This window comes from Toxotes jaculatrix, chromosome 11, assembly GCF_017976425.1.
Source record: "Toxotes jaculatrix isolate fToxJac2 chromosome 11, fToxJac2.pri, whole genome shotgun sequence".
NCBI lineage: Eukaryota > Metazoa > Chordata > Actinopteri > Toxotidae > Toxotes > Toxotes jaculatrix.
In genome coordinates, this window is record NC_054404.1 from 10212672 (window position 1) to 10233695 (window position 21024).

At 39.3% G+C, this 21024-nt stretch overlaps 1 protein-coding gene across 1 annotated transcript in view; it reads right to left on the reverse strand.

Moving 5' to 3' along the window:
* Positions 1 to 21024, reverse strand: part of pcdh15a (protocadherin-related 15a) — a 130814-nt gene that overhangs the window by 12805 nt on the left and 96985 nt on the right. Inside the window, exons 24-32 of the mRNA XM_041049812.1 lie at positions 20046 to 20155; positions 18888 to 19028; positions 15101 to 15228; positions 9209 to 9424; positions 7682 to 7770; positions 6339 to 6515; positions 3587 to 3805; positions 2164 to 2172; positions 833 to 952 (exon numbers count right to left, since the gene is read on the reverse strand). Of these exons, the coding sequence (XP_040905746.1) occupies positions 833 to 952; positions 2164 to 2172; positions 3587 to 3805; positions 6339 to 6515; positions 7682 to 7770; positions 9209 to 9424; positions 15101 to 15228; positions 18888 to 19028; positions 20046 to 20155 (1209 nt within the window). The remainder of the gene's footprint in view (positions 1 to 832; positions 953 to 2163; positions 2173 to 3586; positions 3806 to 6338; positions 6516 to 7681; positions 7771 to 9208; positions 9425 to 15100; positions 15229 to 18887; positions 19029 to 20045; positions 20156 to 21024) is intronic.

Sequence of the window (21024 nt, forward strand, 5' to 3'; positions counted from 1 at the left end):
CCCCTAAATAAACGATGCTCGTCTACAATACAGTCCCCATGAGAGCTTTTCTCTTGCTTCAAAATCAAAAACTCCTGTCTGTTGTTGAGAGTTGGTCAATATCTGCCTCCTGTCTTAAGCTCTTTATAGCTTTCCATTAAATTTCCATTTTCTGTTTCTTTTTTTCAACAGATATTATGATGTTAGTAGCAGTATTGCTTTAACGTGATGTAAATCAAAATTACTAAAGCCAGCAGGGGCGCAGTTTCTATTCAACCTCATTTAATCCGCATGCAATAACATTTCATTACACATTTCAAGTAGTGTTTAACATGAAAGGTGGATTCTGATCATGCTGATGGCAAAACATCCCAGCTTCCCTCTGGAAGCATTTCAGTGTAGGTATTAATTAAAGGAAGGCTTTAAGTAATTTCAGCCAATTGTAATTATTAAGAATGGAGCAGATTGTGTATTTCTATTGTATTTCTTGTGTTTCTATTTCCAGTAGATTACGTGGTATTTTATGAACTTCGGCATATACTTACCTTGAGAGAAGCTCTTGCAAAAATGCATACACAGTCAAATTAGAAACACATACATAAGCTAAAGTCTAATCACCAGCTGTGCTGCGGCATACAGAGTGGACAGCAGACATCTAAAGTGGATCACGGTTTGAAAGCCACAGAGCAGAGAGATCCATTGATGCAGCTACTAATATGTTGAAAGCAGCGGGTAGACTGGATGATATTCAAAGAGAGGAACCTGCAGAGCACAATACAATACCTGCTTTTCATGGGAAGAGGTGGGACGGGTGGGATAGGACACAGATAATAGAGGGTCAGGGTTGACTCACATGCTGCTGTCGCCCAGTTCTTCATAGAGGTTAGTGCTGGGAGCCCCTGCAGGAGGTGCTTTCCCTCCTGGTGGCAAAGCCATCTGAATCCTGGCTGTTTTGGCACACTCTGCCTGTCGCCTGCACAAAGTGTTAACATTTACAGTCACAAAGATAGGTGTTTTTGATCCACATAAAAAAAAAAAAACAAGAATATTAAAAACCTCATACACAAACATGCAAAAAAAAAAAAAAAAAAAAAAAAAAAAAATCAACCCAAAATACCAAAAATATCAGCCTTTCTTTTGTTCACATTTAATGTAGTTAGGAACGAACTCCTCCTTTCTAGAACAGTGTGGTTAAAAAAGTGAGCAGATGCCAGATACATCACTTATGCATTAAGTCTCTACCATGAATTAACCATGTGTTTTCACAAAGCAGTTTTGAAAGAGAGAGGCATATGCAGGAAGTGGTGGTAGAACTGAAGCTATTATTTTTAGTCATGTATAAAGATATGATGGGACTAGCACAGTCCTAGTTTGAAATAGTTCATAGTAATAGCTCCTCGAGCTCCTGAGAAAAACATCTGGCTCTACTGGCTTACTACTGATTTAATGTGAAAACGTCTTAGAGCTGCAAGTGTTGATTCTTAGTGGGATCGGCATCACTAGCAACTCCTTAAGGGAGGCATTTGTTTCAGTATTAATACCAAAAAATATTGATAAATTAAGCTTTAAACATGAGAACAAAACAAGAATGTTTTAGATTGCAAGGGAGCAGTGAAGTTATAACTATATAGACCTGTAACTCAGAAGTTCTCTTTTGAGGTTGTTGAAGACAACCAAAGATACCTGCAATATCTCCATAACACTGACTTGTATGATATCTAACAGCTAAAAAGTAATTTTAGAAATTAGCTTTTATTAGTTTTCAATGACGTCTTTTAAGAGTTACATTCTGCAAGATTACACTTTTCTTAACTAGTGAGTTTAACAATGACAAGTGTAATGTTAGAGTTGAGTAAAAGGACATTAGCACAGAACTATGAGTCTTGTTGACTTTGGGCTGATTTTTCTTTTGAAATTCATCGGATTTTCCACACGAAGAGAAATTGTTCTGCCAAATTAAACATTCATTCTGTAACCTACAAGTTGAATCAGTGTTGCTTCATGTCATTATGCTGGAGACATTTCAGAAGGGTGGCATTAGCTAGCATCATCTTCACACATCCAACCAATCTTTTAATAACTACTGAATAATGAAGACGTTAGAAACTCTACTTCACACGCACACACACTTCAAGCAATGAAACAGCGATCACTTGTAAAACATGAAGTGGAATTATTACTTACTCTTTGAACCTGGAGATAAGTTTTGATGTAGCAGAAAGGAAAGGAGACAAGAGGAGAGCGAGAAAAAAATAATGACATAATTACATCATTTTGGCAAAACTGTAATTATATACAAATTTAACTCTAGGAAGTATTTAATATTGGCAAGTCTTTTTAAAACACAGACACATTAGGGAAAATAATGAGCAGTATTCATGCAGTCCTTACTCCTTACAAAGTCAGATCTTTGTACAACATACTATATTTAACTGGAGAAACAAGAGAGAAACTTTCTGTATGTTCTTTTCAATTTCTATGCAAAGTAGGAAGCACTCAAGCCTCCAGCAGCGACTGCAGGGCTACATGCAAAAAGTAACCATTGCATCTACACTTCATATCACCATTACTTATTCACAACAAAAATTCAATTATTCCACATGAATAAACAGATTTGTGTTTTAAATATTGCATTCATTCAAATGTGGGCACACAAAAATGAGAAAATTATTTCCTAAATCATTTAATTTTACCAAAGTAATGTCGCCACCAACAAAGCGCCATCTGCTATGACAGGTTGTGTGTTAGGTCTAATGTCACCATCAACAGCTTTCTGCTGTGTGTTTGGTCGGTGCATTTGCATAAGGACAACCACTCCACCCATCTGCCGTGAATAAACATTTCCCAAACATCATCCTATATTGGAACACTTGAGGCATACCAACGATTAGAGGGGATAAGGGCCTCGACTCCTGCCAGCTTAGGGTTCAGTTCCCTCACCAGTGTGAGTGATGCTTTAAAGACAAAAAGCATCATATTTTTTTGTGATCTGCACCGCGTGTGACGCGTGAGTGAGAGCGATTGAGCCACACAGATAGCGAGAGAACTGTTTATTGCGTGTGCATCGGGCAGAGGTGATTAAGTAGCGTGAAGACGCACTGTGACGGTCACAATTGGCTGTAGGTATTTGTCACAAACGAGTGTTAATTAATCTGCTTTCACAGAGCATGAGCAGGGAGATTAGCCCAGCAGAGTGCGCAGTCAGCATGTCTGATGGGAGAGCGAGGAAGAGATAGAGAGGAAGAGAGAGTGAGAGAGACAGAGAGACACACACACACACAAAAAGGAAGAAAACAAGCAAGAAGAGCTCTCACTTTATCTTAAATATGTGACAAGTGCACTTTTCAGCAGTGCTGTTTGTACTTTTGCTGACTTTATTCTAACAGGCCACGGGGTAGAGATGTAAACAATGGTTAACAATCAAACAATGAATATCCGATTTGTCTGTGAGGAGCGAACTTGTACCTAAAAGCGAATGTAACACTATCTTTCAAGATAATGATCAGCTTAATTAAAATCTATTTCCCTGTTAATATTCTGACAACCAGTTAAAGATGATTAATCGATTACAGAAGCCACTGATAATCACTGAGGCGAGAATACTCACTGTTTGTAGGTGACCATGACGATGAGGATGGCGGGGATGCAGCAGAGGATGATGATGATGGCCAGAGCCAGGAGAGCTCCCTCTGTGTAGCCCACAGCCTGAGCTGCTTTCTTCACACTGGCCACAATGTCTGGAGATCGGATCTCGAGGATGCGGCCACCCTCGCCAAGGTACGGCTGGAACTCCTTGTTGATTTCCAGCACATTCCCATCAAGAAATCTGTGATTTAATTAAATAATGAGAACAGGAGGGAAAATGGTTTTATAGCAGCACAGAGCCAAAGAGTTTTTAATTTAAAGGTTGTATATTCAACATGTTTACAGGAACAATGTATTAAATGACAACATTAAAACCACTTTATAGTGAGTTTTAGCTCATTGTTTAGCTGTCTCGCCTGCAACTTTACTGCTCTGGTTCACTCTCATAGCATCCTTTTTGGCAGCAAGCAGCCGTTTTCACTGAAAAAGCTCTAAAAACTCACTGTACACTACCTGCTCAGCACCAAATGGGAGACAGACAGAGACAGAGACCAGCTGGCAAACACAGTGGAGCACTCAGCAGCAAAAGAGTTTGATATCCTTGAACCACTTCATTTCTTCATCACTTGTCTTTTTTGTCTTTCTGTTCCTGTAAATACTACTGTTACCATTGTTGTTCTACTGTTGTCTCCACTGTTCAGCGTCTTTGAGTACCCAAAAAAGCGCTATACAAATTTGATGTATTATTATTTATTTTTAAATTTGCTGTCTGTAACTGCTGGATGTGTAAATAACTGTTTTCTGACATATTCGGCATAGCATCTTAAAAGGTGATGATATGTCAAGGTTGTTTCCAATTTGTTTCTGATACTAAAAAAAAAAAAATAAAAAAATTTGCACAGGCTTAAATACCTCATTTGCTGAGAGATGTCAGTGACATCTAGTAATTTAGATCATCACGTTATGAGTGCAATAAAAATGACTGAGAATCAGTGCACTTATGTTAAAGTGTAAATGATTTTGTACATTTAAAATATAAACTGAATATTTAGAATGACCTTTCCACCAAGATGTATTGATTCACACCTACAGTGTAGGTGATTACACACTTACAGCAGAATTTGCATCAGTGTTGTAGTAAAAAAAGCACATGCATACGAGCAATCCACCCACTGCTGTCCCAGTGTTATTCAGTAACAATAACCAGTTGCTACAAAGTGGCTTTCAAACACTTTAAATTACAAAGGACTGAGCAGACTGCCACATCCAATTACTGTCATTTCTGTTTTTCTATATGTGAATAAATGAGTGGAGATGAAAGTTATTAACTGGCCTCTCCAGCAGTCTATCCTCTAGAGGGCTCAAATGGTGGAGAGTCCTGTATTCAAGGTGGCATAAGGACACTCCACAAAGCAAGAATCCACTCACTATGTTGTCTTTCCGCCTCTGTGATCTGACAGCCAAGTCGCAGATATATAACATGCAGTTACCGCACAACACTGTCAGACATGCACTGCATGCATAAAAAGCATGCAAAAAAGTCTTTCTCCTCTACTCTAAATGGCTTTCCTGACAGTATCTGTATCTAAGGAAGCTGATTCTTTTTAAAGCAGGGATGTTGCAAGCCTCTTTTAAAATTAGCTCGGCTCTCTCAAAAGCTGCCACTTAAGATCAGAGCAATGTTCATGACTTTTGGTTGAAAAAAAGCTGTTTTTAAGACACCCTCCTCATGGGTGCAGCCTTAATCCCCCACTTAAGAAATGCTGTGGCACTCATCTGATTGTCAAGGACACTAATATAATGTTTATAGATTAATTTAGTATGTTCCACAAAGCACCTCTAAATGTCATCTGAGTGGAGGACTTCCAAATGAGCTGAAATGGTCACAATTTCATTCCAAAGTGAATGGTGGAGGTTTCTTAGGAGCCACATACAAAACAGAATGAACAGCAAACACCGATAAGGAGAAATAAAGCCAGAAGATGGTGTCAGATAGCTCAGAGTAAGCTAAGCAGGAGAGCAAATTGGTAGAGGATGAAGGGGACAAGTGTTTCATATTGATTGGCAACTCTCACGGTCTGCTGGAGTTGGCTTTTTAAGATTGGTGTTTGATAGGTTTGACAGAAAGGCTAAGAAACGTGAAAAAGGTGAGTACAAGACTGTTCTAAGATGCCAGCTTGGGCCCAATCCTTTTTTTTTTCTATTGACGGGATGAAAAAATGTCTTGTAGGCACTTTCGCTGTGGTACTTTAATAGCATGAGAACATGGCCTCTCTGTGGTCAAACAGTATTTTAGCACACTATTTCAGACAGACCCTGGGCACAGAGGAATTGTCTCTCTATCCCTTTGTCCCCAAACAAAAGGAATAAAACGTATTGCTGGCGTATCACCAGACCCTTGGAACAGCCTCGGAGGCACTGGCAGGATGGATTGATGGACTGATTGAAATACACCCTGCTTGAATCTCACTGTGTCCCTCCCTAACCTCACTCCATCCCTTCTCTCCCTTAAATCTGCCCCTTTCCTATGACATATGACAGAAGCGGTGCACCTGCAGGACAATCAAAGTCTTACAAAGAATATAAAGGCAGTGAAAAAGTGGAGACAGTCTTGAAGAGGAAGCCAAGGGAAACCTGAGAAAGAGATATTTGCTGACTCACTGTGTGCACAGAGGGCAAAGAGAGACTGCCAGGAAAACACGCAGCACATCAGGGGCATTAGGACATCGATTTAAACCAAATGCACTTTTTTGTAATACAATTCACCCACTCACTTGAAGAGCTCCTGGCGTGAAATAGCCCTGTTCGTGAGCGGGTCAATGGCGTACACCATCAGGTCCGACTTGCTGTAGTCCTCTAGTTCAAAGCCGTCGCCATGACGACGCGGCCCAATTGACTCTACAATCACCTTGGCACCTGGAATCTGGTCCTGGACGTGGCGCTCTAGAATACTGAAATGAAGAAAAAAAAAAAAAACACCAGTAAAACTCATATAAAGAAAACAATATAGGCATAAATACTAAAAACCAGTTAATGCCCAGACCTACATACAAGCCAAAATTCAGGTGCACAAACCATTTCTGGCATCTGTGGGCCCAAAACAATATGAGAGCCACCAATCTTAAGTACTGCACTCTGGCAATGATTGTCCCATTGGGCAGCTTCTCCACACTGGGCTCTTGGCAAAGCAAGACTCTGATAATCCTTTTCAGGCAGAGAGAAATCCACACCTCAAATTACAGCCAATAAAGGAAAGCCTTGCAGTGTACCTTTGCCAAAGAGGATAAACAGTTGAAGCACTCAGGTAAAATGGCCCTGGATCATCACCAGCACTGTGCAAAATCCCAGACCTCTCAAATGACATCACTGCAAAGAGCTTAACATGACTAATGTGTATGTTTTTCAGCCTAAACAGCAGTGTCACTTGTGTGGGAGAGACACAGCAAGCTCTTGAAAAACAACTATTAACACCCATTTGCCTTTCAGATGAACTAATTAGGCTAAACACTGTGCCCCAAGAGCTGCAAAAAGATCTTTCATGAATCTCTATCATTAATTAATTTGGACAAGAAAAACAGGCTCTAGAGGATGGACTCAACTGTCTCATTGGCTAATCCATGATCTTAACTGATTTACGTAACACAGATTTTTTTTATTAGCCCATGTTTATTTTTGATAGTTTCTTGGTACAAGCTGAAACATGCACACAACTCCAGTCCTCAAAAACAATTCTGTATCCAAATTAAAGTGCTACCTTGAACCAAGTTCACCTCATTTTTTGGTGGGCAAAACAATATACAAAAAGTTGCAATTAGTTTTCCAGTGTCAATTCTACCAAGGAAATTGCTTTAAAAAAAGGAATATTAGAGGGCAATGAAATGTACTGGAAAATAATATGCTGAATCGACGAGAGTAAGGGGGGAGATGTGGTGATGGGCATCTGGTGAAAGAAATATTTTCAGTTTTACCTTCTAATTACACAGTAGCTTGCTTCATGTCAAATTAACAGAAAAATGTACTCCTAGCACACTGTTGCTAGGAGTACATATTGGTTTCGTCTCATTTAATAAAAGGGTAATTTAGTTTCATTTTCCAATCATGTTAAATGTTGTCTTACCTAATGAGCTGCTCCTTATTCTCTTCCACTAAAGTGGGTGGGACAGTGGACACGACAACTTGCATGTCCAATGCGTTGACCACGGAAACCTGACAGAGCAGGACAGAAGGAGGGAGAGAATGAAAGGACCAGGAGGTAAAAAGGACAGCAGAAAATACAGGTAAACAAATCAGTTATCCGCATGTCCTACTGTGAGTTTGGTCAACTTATTCAGATGCTTTGTTTGGTGAACCAAATGAGACCCTCTAATTGCCTGCTTGTATTGGTGCCATGCAGCAAACTTAACAGGGCCTAATTCTGATGCCACAGTTAAGTGCATAGGCAACAGCCTCTGTGCACTGTAGCCAAATCTCCCAAGCGGCTCCTGTGAAATTAGGTTTCCCCTTGAAAATTAACGAGCACCATGGTTAAGCACTCGCTGCTCTCTCATACCCAGGCAATGTCCCAGACCCTCCTTCTGCCTCGTTAGAGGCTTGTTAGCCAGACATATTTCACTGAAACGAAAAATAAGCCTGCACACAGTCAGGAAAAATGAGCATTGAACTGGGGGCAAAGCTGAGCCCAATCACAGCGGGTGCGTAGGGAAATTATTGGGAAAAAGAAATGCACACAGAGATGAGAGGACCCACACTTAGACAAACGTACAGACACACACATGGGCACACACAGATGTCCATAATGTGTACAGAGTTAATATACATGGCTGAAAGACAGCATTTAATTGGTTTGTGAGATAGTGGCGAAGGCCACATGTTGACTGCAACCAAAACATTTAGCACTGAGTAAACAAAATCACTAGTCACACAATAAACCAGAAAGAGAAGAAAAACTTTCAATGACTTTCACATATATGTAGTTTGTGGTTGTGCTGCATGGCTGACATTTTTTGATATACTGACAGAAAAATTGTTAAAACAGCCATTCATGCCTACAACTCTACCTCATAAAACATTACTCTATAAAACCAATAACATGTTAAAGTGGTACTTCAGTGATTTACTATTGCACCTCCATAAAGTAGAACAGCTTGAGGGAGAAAACAGAAGGGCCAAAATATCCTTTTTTTCAGTCACTCCCTAGTATGGGTCTAGTTCCACAACACGGGACCCTACTCATCACATTATACAGTTTGAGAGTATCTTTAAACACAGACCTTTTTTTAAATAAAAGACTAATTCAACATTTTGGGTCGCTTTCTGCCAAAGAGGAATAAGGAGATGACTGATACAGCTCTGATGTCTGATGTAAAATGGGTGAAATGTCCTTTTAATAATGTTCCCATACCACTGAATTGTAGACAGAGGACACTGCAAGCTCAACCCATACTTCAAACACTGCCCACTGCAGAGATACCCTGCTGTGGAAGCCACACACCACACGCAATCAATATACCACTGGTGTGCAGGTGACATGTAAGTCAAGTTCTAACAGGGTGTTTGCCAGTGTACACACTATATATATTATATGTTTTATTGATCTTTTCAAACATATATGTACGCCATAAAAGGCACCATACTGGATACTCACCACCACCTCTGCGCTGCTGCTCAGCCCTTTTCCATAGTTGTCTGTGGCAATAACTTCAAACTTGAAGTAGGACCTGCGCATGTTCCGAAACATGATGGCCGACTTGATGATTCCTGTGTAAGTCTCAATGACGAAGCTGTCCTGTCCCTCTGGTGTGGGTGGGATAATCAGGCGGTATGCCATGGCACTGTAATTCCCGGTGTCCTTGTCAGTGGCCTATAATGCACATGTAGCAGATGCATAAAAAATTAGACATGAAAACATCAGTCTTTTACTGAGAGCATTAAGAAAAATAAATAGTAATTCACACCGTAATGGGGAAAAAAGTGGACTTTATATTTTGAAACATATGATTTAGAAATTTTAGGCTAGGTTTGAATGCAGCCTGAGATGTTTTAGAACTGACATCCACCAACCACTAGTTTGAGCATTTGACCATGATGGGGGCTGTTTGGTTCCAAGCATATTGCACTTCTGGCCACTTCCCAATCAGCAATATCACAGGACATATTTTTGCCTTTGACAGCGGATAGGAAACACCTGCTGCGACATGAGTGAATGGGGTGGCAGAGCAATAAGACCGAAAGACTAAACAGAAAACACAGCAGACAGGATTCTCTTTATTGTGTGATTCAGTGTTGATTTGATCCATACACTCCCCTATGGTGCATCAATCTGCCTGTTACTTATCACACAGGAATCAGCAGACATATGACAAAAAAAACCAATTCTATTTTCTTATAACAACAGACCATCAGAGCTGTCTGGTTACATAACTGGAGGTTAAGACTGTTTTTTTCCTTTGGGGCAGCATATCCTTTTCATGCATCCACGATTTGTTCCCATAGTGTTAAGACATGTTGATGTTGTGTCAGAGCCATTGATGGACAACCATTATACCGTTATAAGCATTAACCATATAACCACAGCCATTATAACAACTGCAGCTGCCTGAAGTGAGAAACACTGACAGTTTGGCACATTCCATTAACAAGTCAGCCATCACAACACACTAAAACAGGGGGTAAAAGAGTGGAGCTTTTAAATGATGTGCTCCTACTGGTGGAGATATTTGCTTATAATTTTTTTTCCCATGCAGGTGTTCTGTTAAAGCAGCTGACAAGAGGGAAGAGAGCTGCAGCTGGAGTCTCATAAATTATCTGAAGTGGTTTGCTTCATGCTGCTGCAGCTTTATCCATTGTTATCCACTGTAAAAGGCTAAAGAGGAGGAAAGGTTTCCTAACTTTAAATTTGATTTTTTTTTTTTTTAATCTTTTAAATATGTCTCTCTGACAACTTGGGGTTAGTAGAATCACATTGTGAATACATTTTAAGCTGACGTAGAAAAGATGTCAGCAATTACTGCTTATTTACACCTCCAACTGTTACAGCGCAACATTATCATTCATTTGGAGTCATGTTTTAGGCCACCTATATTCCACTGGTCCAACATTCACTCTCTTTTAGTTCTGTTTTGCGTCTCTACCAAATCCTGAGGGAAATATCTGGCTCTCACTAGCCGCTAAATGCTCCACTATGTTCACCAGCTACACGCTAACTGCGTCTGTCGGCCATTTTCGTGCTGAGCAAGTACCCAAAAGAGAAAAGTTGTGTGGCAGAAAACAAAGGGGTGAAAGTCACTTTAAACCTCTATAAAGCCAAGACGAGCTGCAGATTCATGTGATAATTCTTTGTAGGTTCACCATTGTGAGTGATGCCTTTGGTATCATTCACAATGAACGCTGTCATCCAATACATTGTTATTATAAAAATATTGATTATAGCTGCTTTTTTTTTTTGAGAAATCTATTAAATGTTAGTGCTGACTTTGATTTTTTGGTGATTTGGGGGAAAAGAAAACAACGAGTAAAAACCATTTCATCCTCACAACATATAATTTATGAAGATCATAAGCTGCGTGAACCTTGTCAGACCACGTTATGTCGCAGTAGACAAAACCACCTTTTTGTTCTCCCATCGACCTCTGAGGCACAAGTTCTGACTGGCCACTGAGCTCACACACAGGCATTCATTTTCAGAGTGCTTGTCTGTGGCAAGTGACACTGATAAATAGGAGCAATCTCTTTTTTTTCCCTCCAGCTATTGGCAGAGGAGGGGGAGGGGTTAGCAAATTCCCAATGAAAGGGCTGCATAAATCAACAGAGAGAGAGAGATATCCTCATTCAGTAAAGACAGTTTTACCAAATATATATATGTGTGTGTGTGTGTGTGTGTATATATATATATATGTGTGTATATGTATATAAACAGCATCATGCATGTAGGGCAGACCATTTAAAAGCAGCTATGGACACAGGAGGAAAAACTGTCACAGAGTCAGGTTTGTTTATAACCTGCCAAACCTGCCAAGTGAAAATGTATGAATCCTGATGGTTTACATTAAAAATCCCTCACGACACCAAAAGAATACATTTAATAAAAAGCTTTGAAGGCTTAAGGCATCTCCTTCATGATTTAAAAAGCTTTTCACTATGTTTAAAATAAGATGCCAAGCAGCGAAGGAGGGAGCTGAGAGAGAGTGGCTGTCATCTGGCTACCCAGAAATCCCTTACTGCTTTAAAAAAAAAAAAAGGGCAGAGAAAGTGCCACCTAGTGCAGGGTGTAATCATGTAATCAGACTTCTCTTAACTATTCCACTATTCGTCTTAACTATTCCACACCACTGAAATTAAACCTTAAAACAACAAACCCTAAACAAATAAGGCAAGCCTGTCTGACACTGCAAAGTTCGCTTGCTTACATTAGAATGTCTGCCACTGGCTGCTTGGGCCTATTTGCGACTATATTATGTGACTATCTATTTCTGGCCAAGGGCAAAGTAGCACAAGGTCCGAAGTGTCAGAATATGCCAAATGTTGACGATATTTCTAATGATTATCTCCAGAGAAAGGGGCGCTCAGCTTCATTACTAATTAAGTCAAGTGCAAACGCTTCGAACTAGCCATACTCTAAAGAAGCCTTGGCCTCGGGGAAATTATAGATAGCACTTGACCCATAATTCTACACTTTGGTGTCTATTCCAAGTTCAGGGAAAAACAGACAAGGGATTCTGGTTGGGTGGTTTAAACCACTGCACAGTAGAAATGATTTTGCTCTGAAACTTACAATAACCTCCATCCCTGTTTCAGGTATAAAAATTCTGACAACTTGCAGATTTAACTGAATCCAATCGCTGACATCATGTTTCTGTACCATCTTGTTTTATTTCACATTGTCTGGTTTCCTGTTTTATTTTGTATACTTTCTTACCTAGAAAGACATTGCTGTTTTTAACTTTTTTTAACCATCTCCTGTGATTTTCTCTGCTTCTGAGTTTCAGTTAATTCCAGAATTGTCACAGTTTCAGGCCCCCTGGATTTTCTATGCATGAATTTCTGCCAGGAACATAACTGTGTAATTAATTGTGAATGGTGAATTTCCAGTCTGTAATTTACAGTGTTATTGCAATACCCTCTAGTAGAACAGCTTTAAACACTAATCTTTGGTTAGAGTTTCATAGCAATTTACAAATTAAAATAAATGGTTGTTTTGTGTTTTTGTTAAAAATGGCCATGAAGAAACATTAATAACACTTATTTATTGGTTGTCAAATGTTAGTCTTTGTGTTAGTCTTGACTGCTTGTCAGTTCAAGAAGATTTAAATTTTGGGGATGGAGGAACGTATTTGAAATATAGATTGAGGCTTTTACTAATTGTGAAAATAAAGATATTAGAACTGTAATAAACCACATAATGTAATAAACATCAGGGCAGGAATTGTTATTGTAATAATGTACATGTAATGATGAGTTGTTGGGTTATTGTTCAAATAATGCTTGTTGTTCAATAATGCTTTACGCTATATTAATGTGTTTGACATTTTCTGCAGGTGCTGACATGTTTGAGGAATATTATTACTTTGATAGGAACTGTATTTCCTATGTTGACATCTCTTCACGTACAATCATATGTCTTGTGTGTATGCATGTATGTGTATATATGTATATATGCTTAGCCCAGGTTTAAAGTTGTCAGATGAAATAAAGAATGATTCACATAGCTTTACCAAGTCCTTGAGGAGAAGTTGTCTGTGTCCTAAAAGAGCTTTTATAAGTTATAACATAAAGATTAAGGTTAAGCTCACTACTTGCAGTAAAAGCAAGCCCAGAGTTTAATTTGAAACCATCAATAAATGAATATAATCCCCGGCTTCCCCTGAAATCCTTATCTTTTTACTTTCAGACAGCAACAAATTTCTGGCCCATTTTGTTAATAAGGACAGAGATATATGACCAGCTTCATCCTTTGATGATTTTGGCTTATTTTCAGACCTGCCAGAAGGTTTGAAATACTTTTTATTAATCTTCCTTCATGACCTTTGTACTCCTTAGCTTGCCTGCTAGATATTTTACCTACTTCTTTTCTTAAACATGCTCTAGATACCACTGGCCTGTGTCCAGTGTCCATTTTACTGTAAATAGCTCCCATGTTTCTGGCCAGGCCCCAGTTTAATTTAAACTGGCTACAGTTCCTCCCAAATGCTATTTCCTTTCATGTCCAAAATATTTTTGGACATAATTCACTATAACGATTTTGCTGGTCTGTGCTGTGTTGTGGTCACGAATAAGCTACACATAGTTTGCAGGCAAACCAATGAGAGGAATAAACAGATGAGCGATAAAAACAGCCTTAAATCCATTTACATTTCCACTTGGACAGATTTCTTCTTTCTATTGTTAAGTAGATAATTCTCAGCTGAAAATCAGGTTCAAGGTACAGGGTAGCTGTCCTACAAGGCTGATTATCTCCTAAGGATTAGATAGCCATCAATTTCCTTCAGCTAAACTGCAACAAAATAGTCATTATTATTGACACTGATAGCATCACAGCTTAGTCTTGGTTAGCCTACACTAAGTTGTGCTCTGGGGAATAAAAAAAAAAAAGTGAAAAACACCCCTCAAGCTACTTTCACATTATTGTTTTTTCCAGTTATAAGCTAATCTGAAAGCTGATGTAGAGTATATGTTTTTACTCTCAAGCACTGCCACCATTATTGTGGTGGGAAAGTCAGACTGAATGCATTATCAGTGGCACTAAGATGTTTGGGCTGATCACGGAAGGCAGCAAAGTTACTCAGTCCTAAAGTGTTAGTCTGAAGTTATTCATGACAGGAAAAAAAAATAGCTTATGCTTATTAATCAAGAAATCCATGATTACTTGAAGTATAAAGAGATGAAATACATAATTTAACAAAAGTTTTAAACTCATAACCCCCACTGAAGGGAAATTTCCTACAAAAGTAGGATTTTGAGGAATAAGTATGAGATGACACCCCCCAGTCCCAGGGGAAATTACATGGCTGTATTTAGATGCTGTATACCTCAATAACAAATGAAACAACCCAAGACGAAAAACTAGAAACATGTAGGCATTGCAGGCAATGGTTTGCAAGGGCTCTATACACAAACACAAGCCTAAGTACACACTAACACCCACCCACGCATAAAGAAAATAGACATAGTGTAGTACACAGGATGACGAGTGAAACCTTCTTGGCAGAGCAGGCTGATAATCAGACAGGATGTCCAGCCATGCCTCTGTGAACATACTGGGATTACACCGATCAGCTCACTCTGATCCCACCTGCTCGCGGAGAAGGCAGACAGTGAGGCAAAGCGAAATTGAGGAAGAGATGTAGCGAGCGATAAGAGAGGAGATGAAACTGTGCAGCAGAGAGCTGATCATCTGATCAGCTCAATTTTCCCACCATGGCTGCAGGGTAAGTGTTGAATGAAGTGGGAGCAGAATCGGACACTTTTAGGTTCGGCATGTTTCAATGTATGCTGATACAAAAACCAACACAAACAAAGGCCAAAGCTGATGTTTTCTTACCACTATCTTGAGCACAGAGCTGAAGATCTTGGTGTCTTCTGTCACGCCGCCTATGTAGAGCTTCCTGGAGAAGACGGGAGGGTGGTCATTCTCATCCTGCACCTCAATAAACACCTTGGCTGTGTTGGCTGCAAAAAGCAAATGGAAAAGTATTTGAATGCATTCAAGTCACTTTCGCCATAAATACAGATCTGATATGAATCTAAAACCTGCTCCCCTTTTGTCAGTTCATGTGAAACAAAAACATGAAGCATTTAACTCCAGTCTGTGTACTTCAGTGTAACTATTCAAGCATCTGATAACCCAGGATTGCCATACCCTCAAGAAATGAGAATTGGGACACACAAGCCCACAAAGTTTAAATCATCACGGCCACTAATTGTTGAATAAACACATCTATGAAGTCATCCAAGCTGGCATTGATCAAATGTTGCACAATTTAGCCCCAAAATTGACATGTCAATGTAATTTTTTCATGGACATCAGCTGGTCCACAACTTCAAAAGAGAGTTTGAGATCATTTCCTAGAATACTTTGCAACTTAGTCATCGCTGAAAACATCACAGAATGTCAACAAAGCTTTTTCAAGCAAGATGCGGTTGGCAAGCCATCACCAATTTTTAATAAAGTAATACTTATGTCGTTTTTTATCATCTGAGGATGGGTGATTTGACCAATTTTGAAAGCAATTTTATTTATTTTGGAACTGAGGAATCAGATTCACCTAGCTTTTGAAATCTGACTGAAATCCGATTCAAATTGAAATGTTATTTGCTTGGTTTCATTTTGACCAAAGACAGACTGAGTGAGTTTTTGAAAATTCCTCTTCATTTAGCAATAACTTTCAGCTACACTGCAAGAACTATTTAAGAAGCTTTGTAATCATGCTGGAGACCTATTCCTTTAGTCCTAACTCAACCCCTTCTAATGAAAAGGTATGAGAAGCTGGTTTGGTGGAGCTGACAACTTCGAGTCAATAAGCAGGAGGTTAATTTTACTGTGATCACAGCAAATATTCAGTTTTGAGTCTGAAGTATGTTGACGACTTCTCTCTGCCTCCGAAAGGTAAATCAGGAAAAACAACTGAGCCGCTTTGCGTTCTGTTTACCAATCAATTAGTAAACACTCACACTCCAAGTGAAATATGGCTCTGTAAAATACTAAACATGATGATATAATTGTGCCTTTTATGGCATTATTTTTAAGTGATGTCTACCTCGCACCATTTACTGTTGAAAAGTTTGCTGTCTCCACAACTTTGGTGCACGACAATACCATCAATAAACAGCTCTGAAAGTTTAACAGGCAAGCATTTTGACCATTATTGTGAATAATATTTTGAAGGGCAGCCAATAATCAGGCAGTGAGAATTTTCATGGTGTTAGAGGAAAAATAGTGAGTAATAAATGGGCAAAGGAGGCAGAAAATTTGATATTTTCATTCTGAATTTGCTGGTTAACTGGTCTTTTTGTGAGACTATTGAAATATTCATCCTGTCCCTTTAAAAGGAAAACACACGTACACTAAGTATAAACATTCTCCCCTTAATTTGTCACAGTTACACCTATGCAATGTACAGCATAAATACTATGTACAGCGCAAAAATCCTTCCAACACTGCAGTTTAGGTTAAAAAAAAATAAAAAAATAAAAAAATAAAAAATGCAGTGTCAAGGACCATTTTTCTTCTGGCGGCATACAAAAATGTAAAGTCATGTGGCATTGGAGCTAAGGATGCACCAGGGGAATTGGACAAACAAAAACACAGCACATCAGATTACAGGCACACAAGCTGTAGCACGAGGCATGGAGGGAAGACTCCCGGGGATGGAAAAGAGGTCTGCAGAGTTTCTTTCTCTTCCCTCTCTTTGTAGAAAGTGGTTATATTCCATCCTCAGAGTATCAGGACAAAAAACACAAACACAACCTCCCCCTCTCCCTCCTTCGTCTCTCACTCTCACACACACTCATACAAATGCATGAAAGAAACAGGTCCATTAAGAGGACGGATTGCTGCTCAGGCTCAGAGTAAGCTCGAGTGTGCCTATGAGCGCATTATCATTTTGAAAATATGTTTAATTAAATCTGGCCTTGTTATATGTGTGCGTGCAGATATGACTGTCTGAGTATGCATGTGTGTGTGTGTATACTGGCCAAGTGCATTGCGAATACAGTGCATGAGTCCTAATGGGGCTAAGATAATCTACCTGACAAATCAGCCAAGTAATGCTCTGATAATTTAAACTCAATAAAGACTCATTAATAAGAGGAGAGATGTTCCCTGTCATGGAGCCCTGATCTGCATTACAATAATACAAGTAGGACAAGTGAGAAAAGAAAAGGTTTCTCCACACTCTGCCAAAAGAGGTTGTCAGCCTGAAGATTCCAGTTAAACTCTCTTCCTTGTGAAAAAGTGTGTGTGTGTGAGTATTTTGTACTTGCAATTGCTGTCATTAGTATGTCATAGATAGACGGTGCGAGAAGGAAAGAGGCAGGTAGAGTAAGTCATTGATTATTCATTGGTAGCTAAAACGAATTGAGAGTGAGGCACGGACCCCCATCTGTTGTTCGTACTTCATCCATCATTATACAAAACTTTTGTCAGTAAACTGGATATTAACCAGACTAATGATATTCCAGCTGAACTACAGCCATCAATGAGCGCAGTCTGAAGGTCCAAGTATGCATCAAACAGAGAGCTATGAAAGCTCATTTCTGACAGTGGATGCGTCTGACAATTCGTGCAACTTTCTGGAACAGACAATCTGACAATCATGCCCGCTTTACGCAGCAATAACCAGGAATGAGAAAAGTAAGTCTGAACCTCTCTTTAAAGCTCTCTTCAAGTACTTCAATCACATTTTGTGTGTACACCTGAGTGCAACATCATGAATGCCTTTGAGGAAAGACTATCTGAAAGAATCCACCTTTATCCTTATTTGTGTGACTCAGCGAATCCAGATAACAAAGACAAAGTAAAAACCGCTGAATTCTTGTGGAGAGATCAGAGAGACAGAGGGATGCAGCCAGGAGGAGGCTGTGATGTCAGGTGTTTAGCACCACCTTCGCGTGTGGCCGTCGTTGGCCAGCATTTTGTTTGACCGTGTTTGTTTCATGCAAACTGAGGCCTTAAGAATGGGAACACACAAGCGCATTATTAAAAGAATTTGCTATGATTAATGATCTGTCACCCGCCCTCGTTTTGGGGGTGGTCTGCCTAAATTAAAACAAATGGGCTATTTCTGATTGTTAGACCCTTGCAATGAATTTGGACACAACGATTTAGAGGATTTATGATAGCATTGGACATGCTGCGATGATGATAGAGATAAATCATATTTTTTAGGTTAGTTTTATTTATTACCATGACTGAAAGATAAGAATAAGATCTCTCTACATATATTACATGTTCATGTTCAACTTTAGTACTAGCAGTGTAGCAGTAAAAGTTTTATAGAGCTAGTGCAGCGCAGGTGGAACAGAGGGTGGTCAAATAATACATTTCAAAAGCAGTAATTCCAAATGCCATAGCGGTCAAGCTTCTTTTCCAGCATGCTTTGGAAAAGCAGCTGCTGAGCTGGACATGAAAATCACCAAATACAGTATATCTTTAGTCAATTTAAAATCAGAGATTTGAAGGATAAAAATAGGATGTGAGATTTAAACATAATCTGTAACAGTGGAGGATTATGATGAAATATGAAGGCAACACCTGGAATCACAGGAAACACAATTTCATCCCTGATTTCCAACAACTCAACCTACACAGTCACCCGTTTATTTCTTACTTTTAGAAGGCACACGCAGGTTGGACATGACAACCACCATCGAGTCTGCCTGGACCCTGAGGACATAGCTGGTCACATTTTCATAATCCAGGGGTTTAGCTGTGGAGATGACGCCTGTCCTGTTGTTCACCTGAAAATGACCTGAAACCAAACAACATCACAGCACATGACGAACTGGAAAAAAAAACACTACATATCTCTAAGTGAACATTGCTTAAATGCTAATCTGCAGGAATATCATAATTTGAAAGCTTTTTTTTGCAATTGAATGACTGTTTAGTCACGTTTAGGCACCGACAAAGGAAATATCCCGGAAATGCTTCTGGCTGATTATTTTTCCCTTTCAGCGGCGTGGACAGATCCTGACTCCTCTGTCGCTGTGCAAAAAGGTCACGCTTCAGAAGGCTTTTGCTTTCCCTGAGAATATTACTGCTGGGGGCCCGGAGGCAGATTTATAGAACTTATTAGGTCTGCCTGCAGTTTCCAGGAGCATCTAAGGAAAAGTGACTCTGTCTCCTGTTTCCACGTGACATAGACACAGATCACTGCAGGGGCACCTGAGATACATATGGGGAAGGGGCTACGGCTTCCTTCTACACTCTCTCCAGCTCACAGATACGTCTCCCACTTCTGGCTTAAGGACCGGAGCTAACCTCACACCTGTCGGGTATTGTCTCTCTCTCCCAGGGGGTGATTACGCTCTTCAGACTTCGCCGGCAAGTGTAAAAAGCAGTGTCAAATATGCCAAAAGCATGTTCTCTACTTCTAGACAAAGGCAGGGCAAGCAGAACTTGTAGCTAAGATGTGTGCCCCACAATTTTCAAAATAATCTTAGTTTTCTCAGAAATTTAAATTTAAAATCTGATTTTGGACTTTGGATTGATTTTTGCTTACTTTTCCTTTCTTTTTTGATGAAAATCTGGTATGTGGACATCTGCAGTTGTCAGATAAAACGCTTTGCAGAAGTTGACTTTACATATAAACAAACAAAAACAGGAGTAAAAAAGGGCTTTGTACTTCAAACACAAAGCCTATGCCATAATTTGAGTGAAGGTGTTTGGCAGGAAGTGTTGGGAAAAGCATTATAATGCATTGTATGAAAAAAAAAAAAAAACATTTGTGTTTGAGTTTGTGAATTGTAGGCTTTATTGCACATACCTAATTCATTTCCTGCCACAATGGAGTAGAAGATGGTTTGATTGATGGCAGCAGCCAGAATAGTCCCCACTGGTGTGCCAAAAGGAGCCAGTTCACTAACTGGAGGAAACCTGGAAAGGCAGAACATAAATTATAAGAAACTGTGTAAGAACTTGAGAGATCAGTGAAAATGCCTGAACTAGTGACAGACCAATATCACAGGGACAAAAAGGCTGCAGTATATCTAAATGCAATTTAAGAAAAAAAAAAATGTTTACAATCAATTCAAACTGGTTCAGTTGGGATTGGTTTCAGTCACTGAATTCTCCCTTAATGCATGAAAAAAAATTTGGTAGAGAACTGTCACAGAACAGAATGGGTACTGGGTAAATGTTTGGTAAGTTATATAACCATTTATATAAGCATAAATAATTTATAACATATCCGAAAGAACTATCTACCAGAGGCGTACATTTTGACCAGCGGTAAGGTTAAGTGATGTCAGTTCTGCATATATTTAGTTTTTACTTTATTTGCAAAAATATTTATTTTTCCTGCCTTTTCCTCCCAGGAATTCACTGTTTCAGTGAGTCTTACCGAGTGTGCACACAAATCTGCTTTGAATTAGGAAAAGGTTTAATAATAACAACAGCCATTTATTGTTACATTTATTTTGGTTTGCTTTGATTTCTTTTGTCATTTCTTTTTGTAGTTTTATCATTTACTTTAACTTCACTCAAGTATCCAGATAATACAGCACTTTTTTTTGTTTATTCTTCAAAATGTATTTTGGGAAAAAATGTAACTTAATATATTTATAAATAAATAATCCACAACTGCTTGGACTGCTGCCAGTAACTTAGTAGCCTGGATAAGAACACACGCAAGACTGATTATGGTTTAGGCGCATCAGCAGAAGTAACGCTGGCTTTGTATCTGAGCGCGGCCGTAAGGCAGCACAGCTCTCATTTTTCTGCTCAGTCTTTGCTTCGACTCTCAA